This window comes from Emydura macquarii, unplaced genomic scaffold, assembly GCF_026122565.2.
Source record: "Emydura macquarii macquarii isolate MOO-44397 ecotype Brisbane River unplaced genomic scaffold, CSIRO-AGI_Emac_v2 contig_1146, whole genome shotgun sequence".
NCBI lineage: Eukaryota > Metazoa > Chordata > Testudines > Chelidae > Emydura > Emydura macquarii.
Window position 1 is genome coordinate 19293136 of NW_027131283.1, and position 19929 is coordinate 19313064.

The following is a 19929-nucleotide window of genomic DNA, read 5'->3' on the forward strand; positions in this document are numbered from 1 at the left end:
GCTACATTTCTAGCTCTTTTTCTTACGAAGCTGGACTTGAAAACATAAACAAATGTAATATGATTACCAGGGTTGAAAGGAACAAGCAGCTGCATTTCACTTCTCCTAAGCAAACTAGAGAAAGGTGATCTAGATGAAATTACTGTAAGGTGGGTTCACAACTGTTTAAAACACCATACTCAAAGTACTTATCAGTGGTTTGCTGTCAAACTGAAAGGGTCAGTCCTGTATCCTCTATTATTCACTATATTCGTTAATTACTTAGATAATGGAGTAGAAAGTATGTTTATAAAATTAACAGATGACACCAATCTGGGAGGGGGTTGCAAACACTCTGGAGGACAAGATTAAAGTTCAAAATGACCTTGACAAGTTGGAGCATTGGTCTGAAATCAACCAGGTGAAATTCAATAAAGACAAGTGCAAACTAATACACTTATGAAGGAAAAATCAAATACACCATTATAAAATGGGGACTGACTGGCTGTGTGGTAGTACTGTTGAACAGGATCTGGACGTTATAGTGGATCACAAATTAAATATGAGTCAACAATGTGGTGCAGTTGCAAAAAAGATGATAATCACTCTCAGGTGTATTAACAGGTGTGTTGAATAAACCCAGGAGCTAATTATCCCTCCCCTAATCAGCACTGGTGAGGGTCTCAGTTGGAGTATTGTGTCCAACTCTGGGTGCCATACTTTAGGAAAGAGCAAAAGAAATGATAAAAGTTTTAGAAAACCAGACTATGAGAAAGGGTTTAAAAACTGTGCATGTATAATATTTAGAAAAGAACACTGAGGTGGGGACCTGATAAAATTCTTCAAAAATGTTAAGGATTTGTTACAAAGATAACTCTGATCAATTGTTCTCTACATCCACTGAAGGAAGAACAAGAAGTAATTGTCTTAATCTGCAGCAAGAGTGATTTAGGTTAGATAGTAGCAACTAGGAGAGTCTGTTATTTAAATATGGTATACCCCATAGAATCGTCTCACTAACTCTTCCTAGAACCCTTAATTTGCCCTGTACACATTAGTGGGATATGAGGCAATTAGGTATGTTTATGGGAAAGGGAGGACACAAAAATTTGTTTCTCAAGCCTTTCAAAAATAGCAAAGCCAGTTCTGCTGCTTTTCTGAAACTAGGCCTGAGCTGGCACCTGGTTGGTCAGGCAGCTGTAGACATGCTACTATCCCCACATCCACAGAGGCAGCATCAAGGTGAACTCAGAGGCACAAAGACAAGAACGGGCATTAGTGTTTGCAGGATCAGGGCCCGAGTCACCATTTGGCCATGTTCTACACATTTATTTAACACTTTTCATCTTTCCTTATCAGCGGATGTATGGGTTACACAGGAAAGGGTATCATGTGGAGACACATAGAGAAGAGATATGGAACTCAGGGGAACAGGCAATAGTTAAATCTACCACTGTAAACTGCAAGAGTATTCCAGAAATGCTATTTTAAGGGCCAAAAGGAATGGGCCAGCCAGCCCTGTTGCGAGGCAGATCCCCTTTAAGAATAGGTATTTGGGTCTGGCGGAGGGAAAGGGGTCAGGTGATTCCAATAAAGGGCTGAACAAGCCCAGCTAAAGGGGTTGCTGCAGGAAGGAGTTTGGCTCCTGTTCTGTGGCAAGCCCTGGAAGTGTGGTGAGGTAGAGGTAGAGGTAGAGGTAGAGGTAGAGGTAGAGGTAGAGGTAGAGAGACACACAAAGGGCTTCTGGGAGCCTGCAGCCTGGTTTGTCTTTGTGTTACTTTGTGAGTTTTGTGTCTGAAGATTAAACTGTACCCTGAAGGAAAGGCCTGAACAGACTCTTGGCATGATGCTAGTCCTCCCTGTGCTTGGAAGACAGGCCCGCAGCCCAGCAATTCCCAAACCCCCATCACCACCACCCACCACACACGCATACAAACATTACACCCTGCTTCTAATATTTGCAATGGAAGAAAGCAAACCTGGTTTCTTTTTGAAGACTGCAAGTATTTAACACCATGTCAGACACTTGCAAAGAGCAGCATCAAAGCAAAAAATTAAAATAACACTTGGGCAGACATAAGAGGTAACCAAGGTATCAAATGTGCCAAGTGGAGAGATAACAAGCAGCATTCGTTGGCCAGAGTGTTGTAGATAAGGATTTATTTGACACAAAGAAGGAGCACATTGTATTTAAACAAAAGGCTTTTTGGCATTAAAGAAGAATGCTGGGAGAAAGGGTTTTCTTATCTTCTGCAAGCACAAAGGCAGTACATATGGAAAATGTACATGTTGATTATGCAAATGGAAATGCTGTCTCACTAAGGGCTTTTCTACACAATAAATCCATGTGCAGACAGTCTTATTCCAAAATAAGGCTCTCCTGTTCCTGTTTAGTTTAATGCACTGTCTGGCTTAAGCTAAACAAGAACAAGGCACTCCTATTTCTGAATAAAGGCGTCTGCACATGGAGTTATGGGAATGGCTGTTTCTGAATAACTCCATGTGAAGATAAGCCCTTAGTGAGAACGCGGTGGAAGGAAATGCTCGTTAACAATAAATAAATTAAGCCTTTAAGATAGCAAGTATGTGTGAGGGATTATGACAATCATTTACAAGGTAACTATTTAATTATTTAACTACATGACATATTCTGTTCAAGTCCGGAGGCAATGCTCTCTGATTCCATATCTGAGATTCTTCTTTCATTCTTGAACTTGCTCTTCTAGGGGCTGGGGATCCTATACAGGCCTCTCCCATAGCTCTGTAGAGGGTCTGTAGCATGGCTTTGTCAAACAATGTAAAGTGACTAAAATTGTTGGGATCATCAATACAGATTTAGTCATGATTATGAGGATAGTAAGCCACAACTAATAAACAGAGAAATACTCCACAAATCTATACACTCTGATCCAGATTCTGGTACCTTTACTCACACTTTTACTCCCCTTTACTCACACCTTTACTCACCTTTACTCACACTGAGTAATACTTTACTACATGACTAGTGTCACAGTTCAGGGCAACTTCTCTCTTGGTGGTCCAGTGAGGATCCCACTCCAGGCTTTCAGCCATCATCCTCTTGGATAGAGATCCACAATTCTGTCCCTCCTGACCACATTTTTTCCCTGCCTGAACTGTGAATTCCCTAGCAAAGTCAGACTGCATAAGCAGATCCTTTTTCCTCTCCTGCTTTGTCCTCTACTCTATAAACAGCATAATTGGCCCTAGGTATAAGTCACCACACGGCTCTTTCTAAGCAAGCACATTTATTCTTAAGGTGAAAGCATTATAAAGAAAACATATTAAAACAATACAAAAAACTAGACACATGCTAATAAACTTACCAGAGATCTCCCCAACTCCAACAAGGGTGCTAGTTGGTGATCAGACTTTTGAATCTCACTGAAGGGTTTTTCTGTGGTCACAAGTTCATAACAGGTGTTAGCTTTGAACAAGTCCCCCATGAATCTGAGGGTTACTCCTTTATACAGCTGCAGTCTTTGATCTACAGAGACCATGAATAGGTAATCAGCCAGACAGTGGTCCCTTCCTCAGGGTGAAGCTTCAAAAGTCTTTACGTAAGCAGAGGTGGTCATTTGTATTCTCTACCTTCCTCCCCCAGGTATTTCCTATGGCCCTCACTTAACTTCATTTGTCGGCACATTGTTTAAAATAGTTCTTTGACGCTCATCACAATTCCCCACGTTTACACTGGCCACATCTTCCCCCTAGAGAAGTGACATACAATCCCACAAATATACATAAATGTTGCATTTTTGATAAATGAACACTTCAGCTAGTTAAACTTAATTCAATAAGGTTTGTCCAGGATATTGACAATCTGTCATAAGTAGTGCCATTCAAATCAATGGGAACAGGGGGCGTAAGAAGGTACTACTCCATATAAGGAAGGATAGCAGAATCTGGTCCTTTGCAATTCCCACAGATGTGAGCACTTCTGTGGAGAGATTTAATAGGAACGTGCTATAGTCAGGGCTAATATCACTGAGCCTTCAATTTTACAAAAGAGACCACAATAGATATATTAGTGTGCTGTGAAATACACCTACGATTGTCACAAAAACAGCCTAATTCTGTGATGAGTTGAGTTGCACAACAGTTGCAGGTGACCAACACTTCACAGGAGACGCTTAGTAATTTACAGGATTGAGCTTTATAATATTTGTCTTTGTAGCTCCAAAAAACACAGGCCTCTGCCACTTAAGCTAAAGGAGCACCTGTTAGTAATAGAGCCCTTATAATCTCTAAAACACTATTGAATGGCAACATCACACACACACACACAGTAACCTAGTAAAATCCAACATGAACTACCATTTATTTATGCAGAGCAACTGGATTTGTCAATGTTACAAACTGGACTGTTTTCATTTACTAAAAAGAGAAATATTGTTTTTTGTGCAATCTGTTCAAAGAGGCATTTCAACACATTCAAAGGATACATTACCCAGTTAATCCTACATATACAATAGCAGACAAGGTGGAAGCATACATACAATAAACACATATACAAAACTGTCCCTCATGTAAGCTATATGCAGAATGTTGCATAAAAACATGTGCACAGTCAAAGTACCGTATAGTAATTGGCTTTAGACAAATTACGATTATAGTAAAGAAAAGCATTTACCCTAATTAAATTAATATAAAACAGTGCAAAGAAATCCTACATAAATTTACCATAGAGGTAACTAACCATTCCATGGATTTTCCTATAATAAACTCAGGGTATAGTATATACTCTAGGGATTTTTTTCTTTAAAAATATTTATGGAGAATAGATGTAGGCATTTTAGTGCTTCGTTGCTTTGTAATATGAGAGTACAGAATGTGTGCTACCCACATCAACACTGATCATACATTCACAGCCACATCTAAATAAGTAGAAACACCCACCATAGTTGCTATTTCCACATACTAAGAAGGATAGTGGTACGGCACCAATTAATGTATCTCAGCTGCTTGTCAGGTATGTTTTGCATCCAGCAAACCCTTCCCCCACCATGGAACTGTCTAGCCACTTAGTTTTCATTTTGCAAAAATATTTACGAAAAGAAAAAAAAATTTAGCACATTTTTGCCTTTTTAAAAAAATATGAAGAATTTACTAGGCTCTTTTTCCCATGACCTCTCTTTTCCTGGGGTATTCTTTGTTACGGGCAGTTAACCATTTGTATGTAACACTTGATGAGTGTTAATCAAGACCTAAGAGTGCCTGTTTGGCACAGCCCAATTGAAATGTTGTGTGAAGATGCACTGACCCACTGGGAGCACAGGAAGCTCCCAGTTGTGCTTGAGTGGGAGAATAATTTGCTACATAACTTTTTAAAAGTGCTGCCTGCTCCCTACTCACAATGCACTGGGAGAACAAAGACATGGCCTATTCCCACCCCTCTCCATGCTTCCTTGTCCTCTTTTCAGCAAAATATTCCTGAATTGAGCAGATGCTCTCATCCTGAACACAGAGGCTATGATTCTTAATGGCTCCTACTTAGACCACACAAGATCGTCCCTTTCTATTTCCAGTATGGCCACAATATAACCCAAAATATTCAGATTCACTTTGTGCCAGATTCAGTTACCCTTAATCCCACTGGGTGGTATTTTACTCTGTGAGCAGTTGCATTGATTACAGTGGGATTACTTGTGAAGCAAAGGTACTACTTGTGCAGTAAGATACCAAGCAGAACCAGAAAGGGTGGCAGAGTCTGACCCTGTATAATTTTGAGTACACCACACCTGAAACTCAACCTGGAGCATCTGCAGGAATTATTTTAAATAATTCCTTAAATAAATGAGGAATTACTTTAACCCTCTCTCCCCAAAACATTTGCAATTATAGGATACTTTAGAATAAGGAATTGGCCTGGAGCAAGTGCCCGACAGTGGCCTAGGAAATCAGTGGATGTTCTGGGTGCATGGAGAATGCAGAATTGGAGCCTAGTTGGCATAATTATATGAATTTGTGAATAAATATTTACAAGGGGAACCATTTTCGTTCATGAAACATTAGAGCACATGACCTCTTTTTATTTATGATTGTGAAAGTAGTTTAGTTTCTCAGGAAATTGGTGTAGTTGAATTACAGCCTTGGATGCTCTTCACAATACAGAAAGACAATGTTGTTTCTTTCGTGATTTGTCTTTTCTTGTAGTTGTGGGTGATCTTATTACATAATATATGCAGTTTTCCAGTCATTTCTTCTTAATTTCAGTATTATTCAGTTTTAGAGGTTTCTGAAATCAAACAAAAAAGAAAACAAATGGATGAAATTTAAACTGAAATATTTTACATTGGTTTTAAAATGACACAGTGAATGAATGTGTGGGTGCATGAGTGTCGTGTTGTGTGAACAATTGTGTGTCAGAGAAGCGTTATCATTCAGTTACTGTTTGCTCTTTAGCTTAAAACAGATGGGGAGCAGATCAGTCACTAAGGAGACAAATCCCTATTGCTTCTACTGAACTCAGAAAAAAATACAAACTCAGTTCTTGCAGAGTGGGAACTACAAACAGTGTGGGCTGGTAGTTAAAGCAATGGAGTGGGAGTCAGCAGACCTTGTGTGAAATCCTGGCTCTGTTGAAGTCAATGACAAAACCCTCACTGATTTCAATAGGGCCAGGATTTCACTACTCTCTGCTCTGCCATTGACCTATTTCATCATGTGAAGCAAGACACTGCACCTCTGTTTTTATTTTCCAGCTATGATCCCATTACTGTAGTATTTGAGTGTTCTGCTGTCATGTTCTGGGGTGCAATCCAGACCAATGAGGGTTTGTGTCACCACCTGGCCTGTAACCTTGCATACCTCAGAATACTTTGTTGTTACAGCTCCCAGCTTAGGCCACTCAAAATCAGCCTGATAGCATTCAGGACACACCCTTAGTGACTCTGTATGAGATAGCCCTGCTTTAGTAGCTCTGACCTCAGCATCCTGCCCATAGCCCCACTCTGGCTTCCCCCAGCCTTGGTTACTACTTGCTGGTTGACCCCAACGCACTCCCAATCCCAGGTTTTCTCGAAACCGAGTGTTCTGCAATGTCCAGCCCTCTCCTGGACAGTTCAGATAAATTATGTGGTTTTTGTTTGTACTTCTAAAAATAAAAAAGCACATCACAGCTTACTAACTTAACTAGGGTAAACACACTGTTCCCTTTAAACACAGCATTGAGTTGATTTATTAACAAAATATACTTAGGATTACGTGAGTTCAAGTATAAGGAACGAAGTTAGAAAGAGTTATAAGTAAAACAAAACAAAATACGCTTCTAAAAGTCTAAAACTTAATCTAACAAGAGACAGGCTTTGTTCAAGTTGATTTCTCTCATCTCTCATTTTTTTCCCCAAACATGGCTGACTTTCCCTCAGACAGGACTTTCCACAAAAGTACAATTTGCTGGCTTCCCTTGTTGTCTTAGGTGTAAGATCTTTACCTTAGCAGGTTTCTCACCTATATTTGGTTCCAGATATTTCAACCCCACCTTAGCTAAAGAGCCCATCTTTTTCTGCCTGCAAGAACTCTGTTTCCCCATGTCGTCTAGTGATGGATGCGAAAGATGGCTTCTGTCCTTGTTTATGTCTTCCAAAGTTCAATGAACTTGTTTCAAGTGTCAGGATGACCTCATGATATTCTTCCCTCCTGTGGGTGTCCCATCCCCTGGCATGTTAATGGGGCTTCCATTGTTTTGATTCCACCATGCTTAATTTACATAGATGACAGGTGGATAGCTGTCTCCCCCCTCCTGTCTGGGTGGGAACTGTCCTTTCCATTGTTTGGCTACACATTTTAAAATGTAATAACAGTGAGTATTCTTCCTATAATGTTAATATATACTTTTCGCAATATTAATCATAGGTTCAGTGCCCCATCTCCCTGTTGTCTTTATAGATCAGTAAATCTTTGAAATGCATGCTTCAGAAAAGTAAAACTCAGACCAAGCTTCTATCTCCTGCTGGGTGTAGACACCATGCGGTCTTCTCCTCCACTTGTTAATGGGACGTTTACCTTCATCCCATGTTAGCTTGATGGGTCTGTTTACTGCTTATGTAAACCGAGGTGAACACACGTTCCTCTGTTTACCGTAGACCTGTTTAACAACTCCCCCAACATACCTGGTTTACACTCACTTTAGTTATAATTCCAGGATACATTCATAACTCTTAATACCCATCATGTACATATTGAAAAGTTCCAGAGGGGTAGCCATGTTAGTCTGTATACAGCAAAAACAACGAGAGTCCAGTAGCACCTTAAAGACTAACAAATTTCTGTGGGCATAAGCTTTCGTGCATGCATCTGACGAAGTGGGTTGCAGCCCACAAAAACTTATGCCTGCAGAAATTTGTTAGTCTTTAAGGTGCTACAGGACTCTCATTGTTTTATCATGTACATATATCACGCAAGAATATTAAGGATCAGTGAGTTATTAGTTTTCAAATGATACCTCACAAGACATATTCTGTACTAAGAGTATTACAATAGTGTGTAGGGTCTGAATACAAGGGTGCTTAGTGTGACACCCAAAATCTTTAATGTATCTGTCTTCACAGCACCTGAGATAGGACTACACCAGTGGTTCCCAACCTTTTTGGCTCGTGAGCCACAAATATCATTTTGACAACGCTGAAGGGCCACCAGTCTATCAACTCATAAAAAATGTACTGACATACACACCATTCAGGACTACAAATCACTACATATTTAAAGGAAACATTTGATGCTATTATGATCATCTTTACATTCACTATTTTACACCTACAAATTACTCACAGTGTGTCACACCCTCACAGACAAAGCACTAGTGTAGATGAGTGGCTGAAGCCACATGGCTTCACACTGAAGCACATGGCCTGGCAACTGTCATGGCGGGTGGCCTGCTAAGTGCAGGCCAAACCGGAAGGCACTTATTTTTAGAGTCCTGCCCCTCCTCAAGCATGGTGGGTCCTGGCAGCTCTGCCAGAACTCCTCCCTCCCCCCCTCACTGCAGTCAGATGGAAGGAGTTCAGCACAGAGGCTATCTCCCTGCTGATGTCCCATTCCCCTGCAGCAGGGAAGCAGCATGCATCCTGTAGCCCCGTGAGTTCCACCTAAGTCCCTAGGCAGTGGCTCCCTTCTGCAGCCAAGGGGACGAGAGATCTCTGCTCCCCTCCCTCTAGCTCCAGCAGGGACCCAGCACCTAGGGACCCAGCAGAGTGCTTTGCCATGCTCCCTGCTACAGTCAAGGAGAGGGTAGCACTTCCCCGGTCTTGGAGCCCCACGGGAATGCACTCCATCCCGGTCCTTAGGCAGCGGGTCACTTTGAAAGACCCCGCGGGCCACTTTTGGCCCCCAGGCCATGGGTTGGGAACCACTGGACTATGCTATCATCCTCTCTTTATGGATGAGGAATTGAGAGATGGAGGCAAAGTGACTTGCCAAAGTCACACAGGAAGCCAGTGGCAGACCAGGGAACTGAACCTGGGTCTTCCAACTCCTATGCTAGTAGCCCAATCACTCCCTGTTCATTCTTCCTCCTACATTCACGGTTCATTATTCTCTAGTTTAAAAGCTACAGTCATCCCATCAGACAGCAAAGAAAATACCAAATGATGAAAGTTTTCAAACTTAGGTGCCTAATTTTAGTAACCCAAATCCACGTTTAAGAATCTAAATAAAAACTATGGGATTTTTCAAAGGTGATGGGAACCCACAACTCCCAGTGATTTAAGCAGGAGTTCTGAATGCCTAAATATGGACTTAGATGCCTGACTTTTAAGGTACCTGAGTTTGAAAATTTTGGACTTAGTCACCTGGTCCAGGTTCAGTAAAGCAACAAAAAAAAATAGTTAACTCCCGGTGGGCCAGAGGCTTCACTCTGTGTGTTAAGAACAAAACAACATGAAAGCCCAGAAAAAAAATCTATCAAAAGTTGTACAAAAAGATAAAAAGGCAGTGTGGTCTGGTAGCCAGAGCACTCGCCTGGGAGTGAAGCATCCTGGGTTCCATTCCCAGATCTGCCAGTAATCTTGGGCACATATCCATGCTTTCATTTCCCTGCTCACTCTTTATTTATCTTGTCTGTTTGGATTGTAAGCTCTTTTGGGCAGGGACTGGTTCTTACTGTGTGTTTGCATAGTGCGTGGCACTATGGGGCTTTGGTCTTGGTTGGGGTCTCCAAAAACTATTAAGTAAATAATTATAAACACTGATTTAAAATCTGGTCTCCTTTGAAGCTGAGACAAGGGTTAAATTATTGGGGTTTGCTTATAGTTTTAATATCTTAAAACATTTTATAACAATTTCATTATAATGTAATTTGCACCAGTGAATTTCAGTTTGATCATTTGCAAATGTTTGAAGAATTGGAACAAAGGAAGACGTTAATGAATGGCATAAATTAATGGGAAGGGGTCCTGTGATATAACCATCATGATGGGTAATTAAACTTTTGGCAGAGATGCAGGACACCGATTCCTGTAAATCTTTTCCCCTTAATAAGCTTATAAGAGATGTTCTCAATAAGCCCAAAGTAGCAAGTTCATGTGTGTTTTGAATGGCCATGCAACTGACTTTATGGGACTTTTTCAAAAGCAGCCTACGTTGTCCCTGCAATTTTGGCTCACCAAAAGTCTTCTATGTTTGTTTTTGCGAACACCAAAGCTTGGATATACATTCACAAACCAAATCCACATTTCCCAATGCACACACAAACATGCACACAGAGAACAGTGGCAGAAATTTTAAATAAAAACTCTAATGGAGGATTTTTGAATGTCAGAAAAAGACCAAAAGAATGGAAGAAAATCAACATGTCCTTCGGTTATCTAATTATCTTAGGTGGGGGGGTAGCTACTCTCTCAGCCACTGAATAAAATAATTTACGGAACTGTTTCATAATCCAAGACTCTGATAGCAATCTCCCTAGAGACAGCAAAGGTCTTTTTTTGCATGTTTTGCTAAAGCCTTCAAACAAGATCACTAATAAAGTGCAGCCTTTTCTCTGTTGACAGAGAGTTTAAAGGCCGGATGGATAAAGGCTTGAAGGATCTGATGCCTCACCAGTAAATGGTATAATTAGAGGCTGAGCCCTCAGGCAGATGTTGTCTCTTGTCTCTGCCTGGTTACCTGTGGGAAAGAAATCAAATGGAAAATTTCTCTTTTCCGATGTAACCCTTGTTTACAATGTCCTGTTAGGCCCTGTCTAATGACAGTCCAGAATCACTAGCCAGAATCATTCCTCGCCCCACTCTGGCTGGCTGGGCACTAATTCCCTGGCTAGTGTACATCTGGACTAGAATGTTGCCTTCAGCCTCTCCCCCTTCCTTCTCAGACAGCTGTCTGTTTTCCCCCACCCTTCTGGGCGTGATCTGCTGTGGCGGGTGGGCATGCAGCAGACACCAATCTCTATGCTCTTGCTGCTTCCTCACTGTCATTATCTCATGCTCCATGAAAATTTCTGTCTTGGCATGGGCACAGGGGAGATGGGAAGCAGCATGAACTTAAACCAGCTGCCCCATCTGAACTGGAAGATCTTAGTTAATGGTCTTTTGATGCGAGGGAAGAGAAGGCAGGCTGCAGAACCCCGGCTGCTGGTCCCCCTAAAGGAATTGCTGCTATGAGGCTTGGAGATGGAAGAGAACATGCTCTGTGGCTAGAAACCTCACAATGCCTGCAGAGAGGGAGAAGAGGTTTGCTTCTGTGAACACTGGTCGCAAGCATGAGGAGGGAAAGAACAGGACCCATAGCTGCAGCATGTAGATGTGCTGCCTGCAAAGGACTGGACACCCCTGCTGAGACATGGGAATTGGTACAAGCTGCAACATACAACCACCAGCTATGGGGAGGAGTAAAATATCTACTAGTACATTCCATTCGCCTCCCCAGGCATGCTGAGCTGGGAGAAATTTCACTACCTAAGATCCTCACTGAAAATTCCTGCACTGAGTTAAGTTTGTAGATTTGGTGGGAAGAGAGAAGAGGAAAACCTAGAGAGGGGAAAATCAGGAGTTGTTATTAGAGCGTGGAGAAGTTGAGGAGCTCAGTCACCTTTTCCACCAAATTTAAAGTCAGCTCTACCTTGACTTAATAATACAAATACAATTTGTGCTAAATAGGAATTGTTAATTTGGGGTTATAAAACAGTAAGAGCCTGATTCTTATTTACTCCCACTTTAAGTCCCCTTCACACAGCTGGAGCAGCAGAAAGTAGCCTTAGTGTAAATTAGTATCAGGGCCCAATAGTTTACCTCTTTTTACAAAGCTTAGTTATGTATTACACACAGAGCGGAGTGAATAACTGGTAGTTTGCTTCACTGGCAGGTCTGTAAAATGGAACAGAAATTTGGTTCGAGTTGAACTGAAACCAAAAATGCTGGAAAATTTCAGCGAATTGTGAAAGTCGACAAAAATTTCATTTTGGGTTGAATTAAACTTTGTGTCTTTGGGCATTTTTAAAATAAAAAGCAAAGGCTATGAAGGGCTAGAGCCACAAAACAGTGGAAGGAGGAGGATCTAGTTCCCTTATAACCATTAGCTCTTTAGGGTATGTCTACACAGCAGCTGGGAGATGTGATTCCCAGCTTGGATGGACAGACACGTGCTAGCTCTGCTCCACTGAGGGCGCTTAAAATAGCAGCATGGCCATTGCGGCTGCTCAGGCTAGCTATCCAAGCATGTACCCGGGGGTCAGGCAGGATCACACGTGGGTGGCGAGCCTAAGCCACCACCTGTGTCACTGCAGCCGCCCTGCTATTTTTAGTGCCCTATCTTGAGCAAGAGCTAGCATGTGTCTGTCTAGCCTAGCTGGGAATTGCACACCTCCCAGCTGTTGTAGAGACATATCTTTAGTAGTTAGGACACTCCCCTGGGCTGTGGGGAGACCTGGGTTCCATTCCCCTCACTGCCCGATAGGCAGAAGACTTTTTAACTTGGATCTCCTATACCACGGGAGAGTGCCCTGACCACTGGGCTAGGCGATGTTCTGGGGCAGGTCTCTCAGGCCACGTCCACCCTCACACTTATGTCAGCAAAGCTTTTGTCACTCATGGGTATGAAACACTTCCCCCTCCCAAGCGACATAAGTTTTGCCGGCATAAGCACTCGTGCCCACAGCGCTGTGTTGGCAGCAGACGCTCTTCTACCAACCTAGTTACCGCCGCTCATTGAGCTGGTTTTATTATGTCAACGGGAGAGCGCTCTCCCATCGGCATAGCACGGCTAGACGAGAGTTCTTGTATCGGTACAGTGGTGCCGCTGTAAGCTTGTAAGTGTAGACACGGCCTCAATCTCTTCCACTGATGCTGTTCTACTTTGTATAACTAATTAAACAGCTATTAGCACAGAGACCTGAACTTGGGTCTCCCAGCTGAATGCCTCGACTACCCAGCTATAGTGTCGTGGGCACGCTCTTTCTCTGGGCCAATGACTATTCAAATATTTTATACAAAGTGGAACCGTTTCAACAGGAGAGGGTTATGGCCACATCTGCACGGCAGCAGGCTGTAATTTGTAGCCTGTGCAGGCATAGTTGTACCCTAGCCAGCTTGCTAAAAAGAGCAGTGAGGATGTGGCAGCACGGGCTTCAGTGCAGGCTGTACAAGACTGCCTGCCCCACTCCTCCCTCCCCCTGGTACCTACGTGCACTGGTAGCCCAGGCTGCCACATCCTTACTGCTATTGTTAGCATGCTAGCTAGATTAAAAGCTGCTATGATCTACACAAGATGCAAATTACACCCCTTGTTGCAGTGCAGACGCTCAAACCCGGACTACCCTACACTGAAGTGGTTAGGGCATTCTCTTAGAAAGGAGGCGGCAGCGGCGGCACCATCACTGGACACATGCTTTTCATCCAAAACTATTCAGTGAACCTGTGTCGCATTTGCAAATATTTTTTGGTCAATTGAAACTGCACAATGGTTTATTCGCCAAAAAATGCAAAAAAAAATTCCCCTCCCCCAGCTCAAATGACACGGTGTCCATTTAAAAAAGTGTCATTTTAAACAGCGGTGGTGAGTCAGAAATTGTACTACAGTCTCACCCCGGTTCTGACGGCATTCCTCAGAAAATGCTACTGAAGATACTGACACTCTCACAGAGAACTCCACATTTCATGAAGAGCGTAGACTGCCATTCAACCAGAAAAACAGCGGCACGCATTTATTCACATTCGTAAGTGATCAAACAACATACTCACCTTCCCTCTCCTTCTTCAGGAGGTACGTTTTATTATGAACTGTGCTTTCTTGGAATTTTTTCCTTATGTTTTCAATTACATTTTCATCCACACATTCATAGGCGTGCTTATCCTTCTGTTCCTTTCCTGCTCCACACTTCAGAAGCCTATTGTTTATTGGACCTAAATAACATAAATAAATACACAAACAATGAAATATCTGTAAGGAGGTGACATGGGAGTCTGCTGATCACCATGTTTATATGATTCCCCCATCCTTCAGAATTATATCTCCTTGTTTTTAACCATTTTTCACTGTTTTAACACCTCTTCTCCCTCCTTCTTCATGTCATGTTATTTGTCAAGAACAAATCATGCCAAACTAACCTAATTTCCTTCTTTGACAGAGTTACTGGCCTAGTGGATGGGGGGAAGCTGTAGAAGTGATATATCTGGATTTTAATAAGGCTCTTGACACAGTCCCACATGGCATTCTCATAAGTAGACTAAGGAAATGTGGTATAGATGAAATTACTATAAGATGGGTACACAACTGGTTGCAAGACCATACTCAAAGAGTTGTTATCAATGGTTCACTATAAAATAGGGAAGGTCTATCTAGTGGGGTCTGGTACTGTTCAATATTTTCATTAATGACTTGGATAATGGAGTGGAGAGTATGCTTATAAAGTTTATGGATGACATCAAGCTGGGAGGGGTTGCTAGCACTTTGGAGGACTGGATTAGAATTCAAAATGACCTTGAACAATTTGGAGGATTTGTCTGCAAGCAACAAGGTAAAATTCAATAAAGACAAGTGCAAAGTCCTGGAAGGAAAAATCAAATGCACAACTACCAAATAACTGGCTAAATGATCAGACTACTGAAAAAGATCTGGGCGTTATACTGGATCACAAATTAAATATAACTCAATAATGTAACACAGCTACAAAAAAGGCAAATATCATTCTGGGGTGTATTAACAGGAATGTATGTAAGATGAGAAGTAATTGCTGCACACTACTTGGCACTGGTGAGGCCTCAGCTGGTGTACTCTGTCTAATTCTGAGTGCTGCACTTTAAAAAAGATACAAATAAATTGGATAGTCTCCAGAGGAGAGCAACAAAAACAATAGAAGGTTTAGAAACCAGACCTATCAGGAAAGGTTAAAAAAAATGGGCAGATTAGTCTTGAGAAAAGACAGCTGAGGCAGGACCTGATAATGATCCTCAACTATGTTACAGACTTTTACAGAGAGAATGATGATCAATTGTTCTCTATGTCATTTGAAGGTAAAACAGGTAATAATGAGCTTAATCTGCATCAAGGGAGATTTAGGTTAGATTTTAAGAAAATCTTACTAACTTGAAAGGCAGTTAAACTCCAGAATAGGCTTCCAAGAGAGGTGAGGAATCCCTATCACTGGAGGTTTTTAAGACAGGTTACACAAGCCCCTGCCAGGGATGGTGTAGGTTTACTTGGCCCTGCCTCAGCACATGGGGCAGGACTTCATGACCTGTCTAAGCCCCTTTTAGCCCTCTGTTTCTATGATTCTATTTGTATTACAGTAGCACCTGGACGCCCTTAACTGAGACAAAGGACTCATTGTGGTAAGCACTGTACAGACACAGTGAACGACTGTATCCTCTTCAGGAAAGGGTCTCTCTAAATAGACAAGGCACACAAAAATGTGGGAGAAAGGAAGCATTATTACCCCCACTTTACATATTTTTCCCAGAGAGATTAAGTGATTTGCGCAAGATGACATAGGAAGCCTGTGGCCGACCCAAGAGTTAAACCCAGGTCTCCTGACTCCCATTTCAGTGCCATATCCACAAGATCATCCTTCTTTCTCTTTTAGGAATCCTTCTTTCAGATTGTATATATTAGTAACAGATCAAAATTTGTGCATACAGTAGGTGATCTGTTACTCACCCCTAGTCCACAATAACCCCCAGAGGTAAACAAACCGTTAATATAGTATGATCACTAACAGTCCGGGTGCAGGTAGATTTAGATCTGACTGTTAGTAGTTAGTTAAAGGCCTGGAGAACAAAAAGAATCTGCTCTCTTCTTAAAAAATGTTACCCCAATAAATCCAGATTATCTGCCATATGCGACACGTAGCCTCCATAATACAAGTTTACTCCATTCACATTGCGTCTCATTGTCTGAAGTGATGAATCACGCTAGCTGGGAAACGTCATTCTTACCTTGGTATTTCCTAGGGATGTGACCTTCACCTGCCTCTCATTTAGAGGGTGATATGCTCCATATCAGAGGTACATTTTGCTCCAGTTACTGAAGGCTTGGCTACACTTGCAAGTTGTTTTGAGTTAACGAGAAGGTTTTGGGGGAAAACTGCCTTGTGTTCAGAGACAAAAGTTTTTATTTCTCCTTATCTAATATCTCCACCTGCTTTAATCAGCCCACCTTGGAAATGAGTTTGTTGGCCTCCAGGAGGAGTTTTCCCACAGCACAGAAGGTGTGGTCACATTCCCATGGTCCACCTCTGGCAGTCTTCCCATTGCTATCTTGTGTTGCTTTGCTGGATGTTTGGGTTTACCTGTGTGCTCTCTACAGCTTCAGGGACATCTCGATAAGATGTCACCTCCTCCTTTAAATTGGCAAATGCTGGCATGGAAGTACACACACCTGGAGTCGTGTACCGCACTAGCACGTAACAGTCAGAGCAGCCAGGCTGCATGCTTTCACATGATCCCATGCTGAGGCCTTGGAATTCCTTGCCTGCTGGGGAGAGTAGATCCTGTCCCGTCTTAAGAGCAGCAACCGGAATGCCAGGTTATACAAGAGGTTATCAAACAAATGAAAGAGAGGGGGCACTCTTGAGACCCAATCCAGTGCCTCAAAATAGGAAAGGCATGATGGCAGTGTTAGAAGAGTGTCAGGGACAGTAACAAGAGTTCTGGGAGAGCTTGCATGGATAACGCCTATCATGAAGCACTGGAACAAATTTTTGCAAATTTTTTTTTGGTTTTTATTTTGCATCATGATGTGTTCAGTAAAGTTGTTGGTTTGTTTTTTTGTTTTTTTAAATGTATGACTTGCAATTTGTGTTATTATTTACTACAAATTTTCATAAAACCTCTGCACAGACCATCATGAAATCCCTACAGAAAGCATCATTATTATTCGTATTACCATTGAGCCTAGGACACCATTGTGCTAGGTGCTGTACAAATACAGAAGAAAATGATGGTCCCTGTCCCAAGGAGCTTATAATCTATGTACAAGACAAGAAGCAACACATGGATACAGACTGATGGGGAGTACAATCAGATGATACTGGTCAGCATGATAGGCAGTGATCTCAGCACACCAGCAGCTTAATCATTGTTAAGAGTTTTGAAGGCTTCATAACAAAGGGACGTTCTGAAAGTGGATGATGAGGTAGCTTTGCAGATGTCTACAGAAGCTCCTCCCAAGCACGAGTGGCAGAATGGTAGAAAGCACATGTACTTGTTTAACAAGTGGGCAGTGAAGGCTAGTATCATGGGCGATCAGAGGTGGATATCAGCAGCTTGATACCAAATGAGAGATGTTAGATAGGTGGGTACCAAAAGCAAAGGGCCTTGAGTGTAATACAAGCGGCTTATATTTGATGCTGTGGAGAAGGGGAGCCAGTGGAGGGAATCAAAAAGAGGGGTGACAGGGTCAGCGTGACGGGTTAGGAGAATGATCTTTGCAGCAACATTCTGAATGGATCTGAGCAGGGTCTGGTCAAGGCCAGAGAGAAGGATGTCACAGTAATCAAAATGTGAGATGAGGAGATCTTAAATGAGAGTTTTAGCTGTATGGATGGCTAAGAAAAACTTTCTTATAGATGTTATGATGAAAGATTCAGCAAGACTTTGATACAACATAATTGCCACACAGATACAATATACATACAATAACATACAATAATTAACTAAAGCATCATGCAATCCCTACACAAAGTTATATGCATTTTTCTCATTGATACTGGGCCTCAAAATATGAGCACAAACTATTCCTGGCCTTGTGTTGCTACCCAACCCTGTGCCTCTCCGGCTGCTCGCAGTGTCTATCTATCTGCCTGTCTATCTCTGCCTGCCACCCATGGGTGAGGCTCTCTCCCTTGCTCTCACAGAGGTTGTGCAAAACTCAGCAAACAGCTGCCCCATGAGACTGATATTGCTCCTCAGCTTCCAACATATCACGAGGCACCCCTGCCTGCCCTTCAGTTACACTTTCCACTGCCAGTCTGTTGCTATTCAGGGTATAATTTAATAGCTCTTTCCTGCTATCCAAGGGTCCAGTGAAAGGCTTCATAAGCCAGGGGTGCAGAGAATAAGCTGCACCTCGCAGAGTGATGGGGAATTGCAACACCGACAAGTCCATAGTGGTCCTGGAAGCAAAACTTTCATTTCTCATTGCAGTAAACAGGCCAGAATTTCTAAAAATCCTGGCATCACAAAGCTTTCCAGACCACCCTACATAAATATGGGTGAACTTTACATGGTGATCAACCAGGGCTTACAAAACCATGGAGATTATTCCTTTCTGTTGATGAACTCCAGCGTCTGTTCTTGGAGGTAAAGAGTAGGCACACAGGTCCCATGCAATTCAGAAACCTGAACTGTGCAAATTCATCAATAGCCATCTGTGCATTACTAAGCCTTGTGACCCAGAGAACAGCCCCAGAGCAGTGCACACCTCCCTTATAACAGCCCAAGCAATTAATCTACCAGCATCAAACCAGTTAGCTACCGACTTGTAGAAATCAGCGTTGGTGAGATTCCAGTTGGCTATAGCCACATACCTCTCCACACTGAAAGAAGCTCTCATGTAGGTGACCACTGCAGCAGCTCCAGGGCAAGCTCTACATAGACTTCCAAGAAAGTGGCCTGTAACATCCTGAGGCTTGCTGCCACTGCTTAGTCTCCGGAGAGCTGTAATACTTTCTGGTCTAGTTCTGGTTGTTGGACTTGTGTATGGGAGGCTGGGTAATGTTTGTGGCTTGTGATACATAGGAGGTCAGGCTGGATGATCTCAGAGTCCCTTCTGGCCTTAAACTCTCTGACTACGACTGTTGGTCTTCCCAAGTCTGCATCACTATCCCACCAGTCATTGCTAATTGGCTGAGTCCTGGAGTAGCAGCTCACCAAATGAAGCCACTCCAGGAAAAGTTTATGCAGAAGAAACTGCTTTATTTTCTCCTCCTCCTCCTCCTCCTGTGCCTGTATTGCTGTGACAGGTGCCACCATGTGTCCAACGTCATCCAAAGCCATCAGACTGTGACTGCCAGTACCAGTGCATCAGCCTGTCCGCATCAATCATCCTCAGGATTGCAGAGCTCAGCAGTGTTTCCTCCATGCTGCCTGACAGCAGTTTGAAAATGGCACCAGCTGGCAATAGCCAGATGAAGGTTGGGATGCAAGGAAAGGCGTCATGGGAATGATTTAGCTTGCCTCCAAGTCCCAGAATTCTAGTGGCTTCCCACAGGTTTTACACCACGAGCCATGTGAAAGATACCCAAATGTAGCGAGCCCAGAAGAGGAACGTTGCACAGAGATGTCTGCCCACAATGCTGTCTGCTTATTTTTTTTGAAATGCAGCACTGAGGGGACACGATTCAAAAGGCAAGTAGCTTAATCAAGGGTAACAAAGCACTGTTCAACCACTGCTTTTGGAACAGTCCTTCCTGATTAGTTAACACTGAACAACATAACCTGAAACAACTTTCAAGGGTAGACAAAGCCCTTATTCTCTTTCTACTACCTCCTCTCAGTGTCA

The 19929-nt window shown here is 42.5% G+C and overlaps 1 protein-coding gene across 1 annotated transcript in view; it reads right to left on the reverse strand.

The window, feature by feature from the left end:
- Positions 1–5905: 5905 nt before the first annotated feature.
- The window catches only part of THEMIS (thymocyte selection associated), a 128174-nt gene continuing 114150 nt past the window's right edge, over positions 5906–19929 (reverse strand). Inside the window, exons 6-7 of the mRNA XM_067546792.1 lie at positions 14172–14333; positions 5906–6235 (exon numbers count right to left, since the gene is read on the reverse strand). Of these exons, the coding sequence (XP_067402893.1) occupies positions 6216–6235; positions 14172–14333 (182 nt within the window). The 3' untranslated portion in view covers positions 5906–6215. The remainder of the gene's footprint in view (positions 6236–14171; positions 14334–19929) is intronic.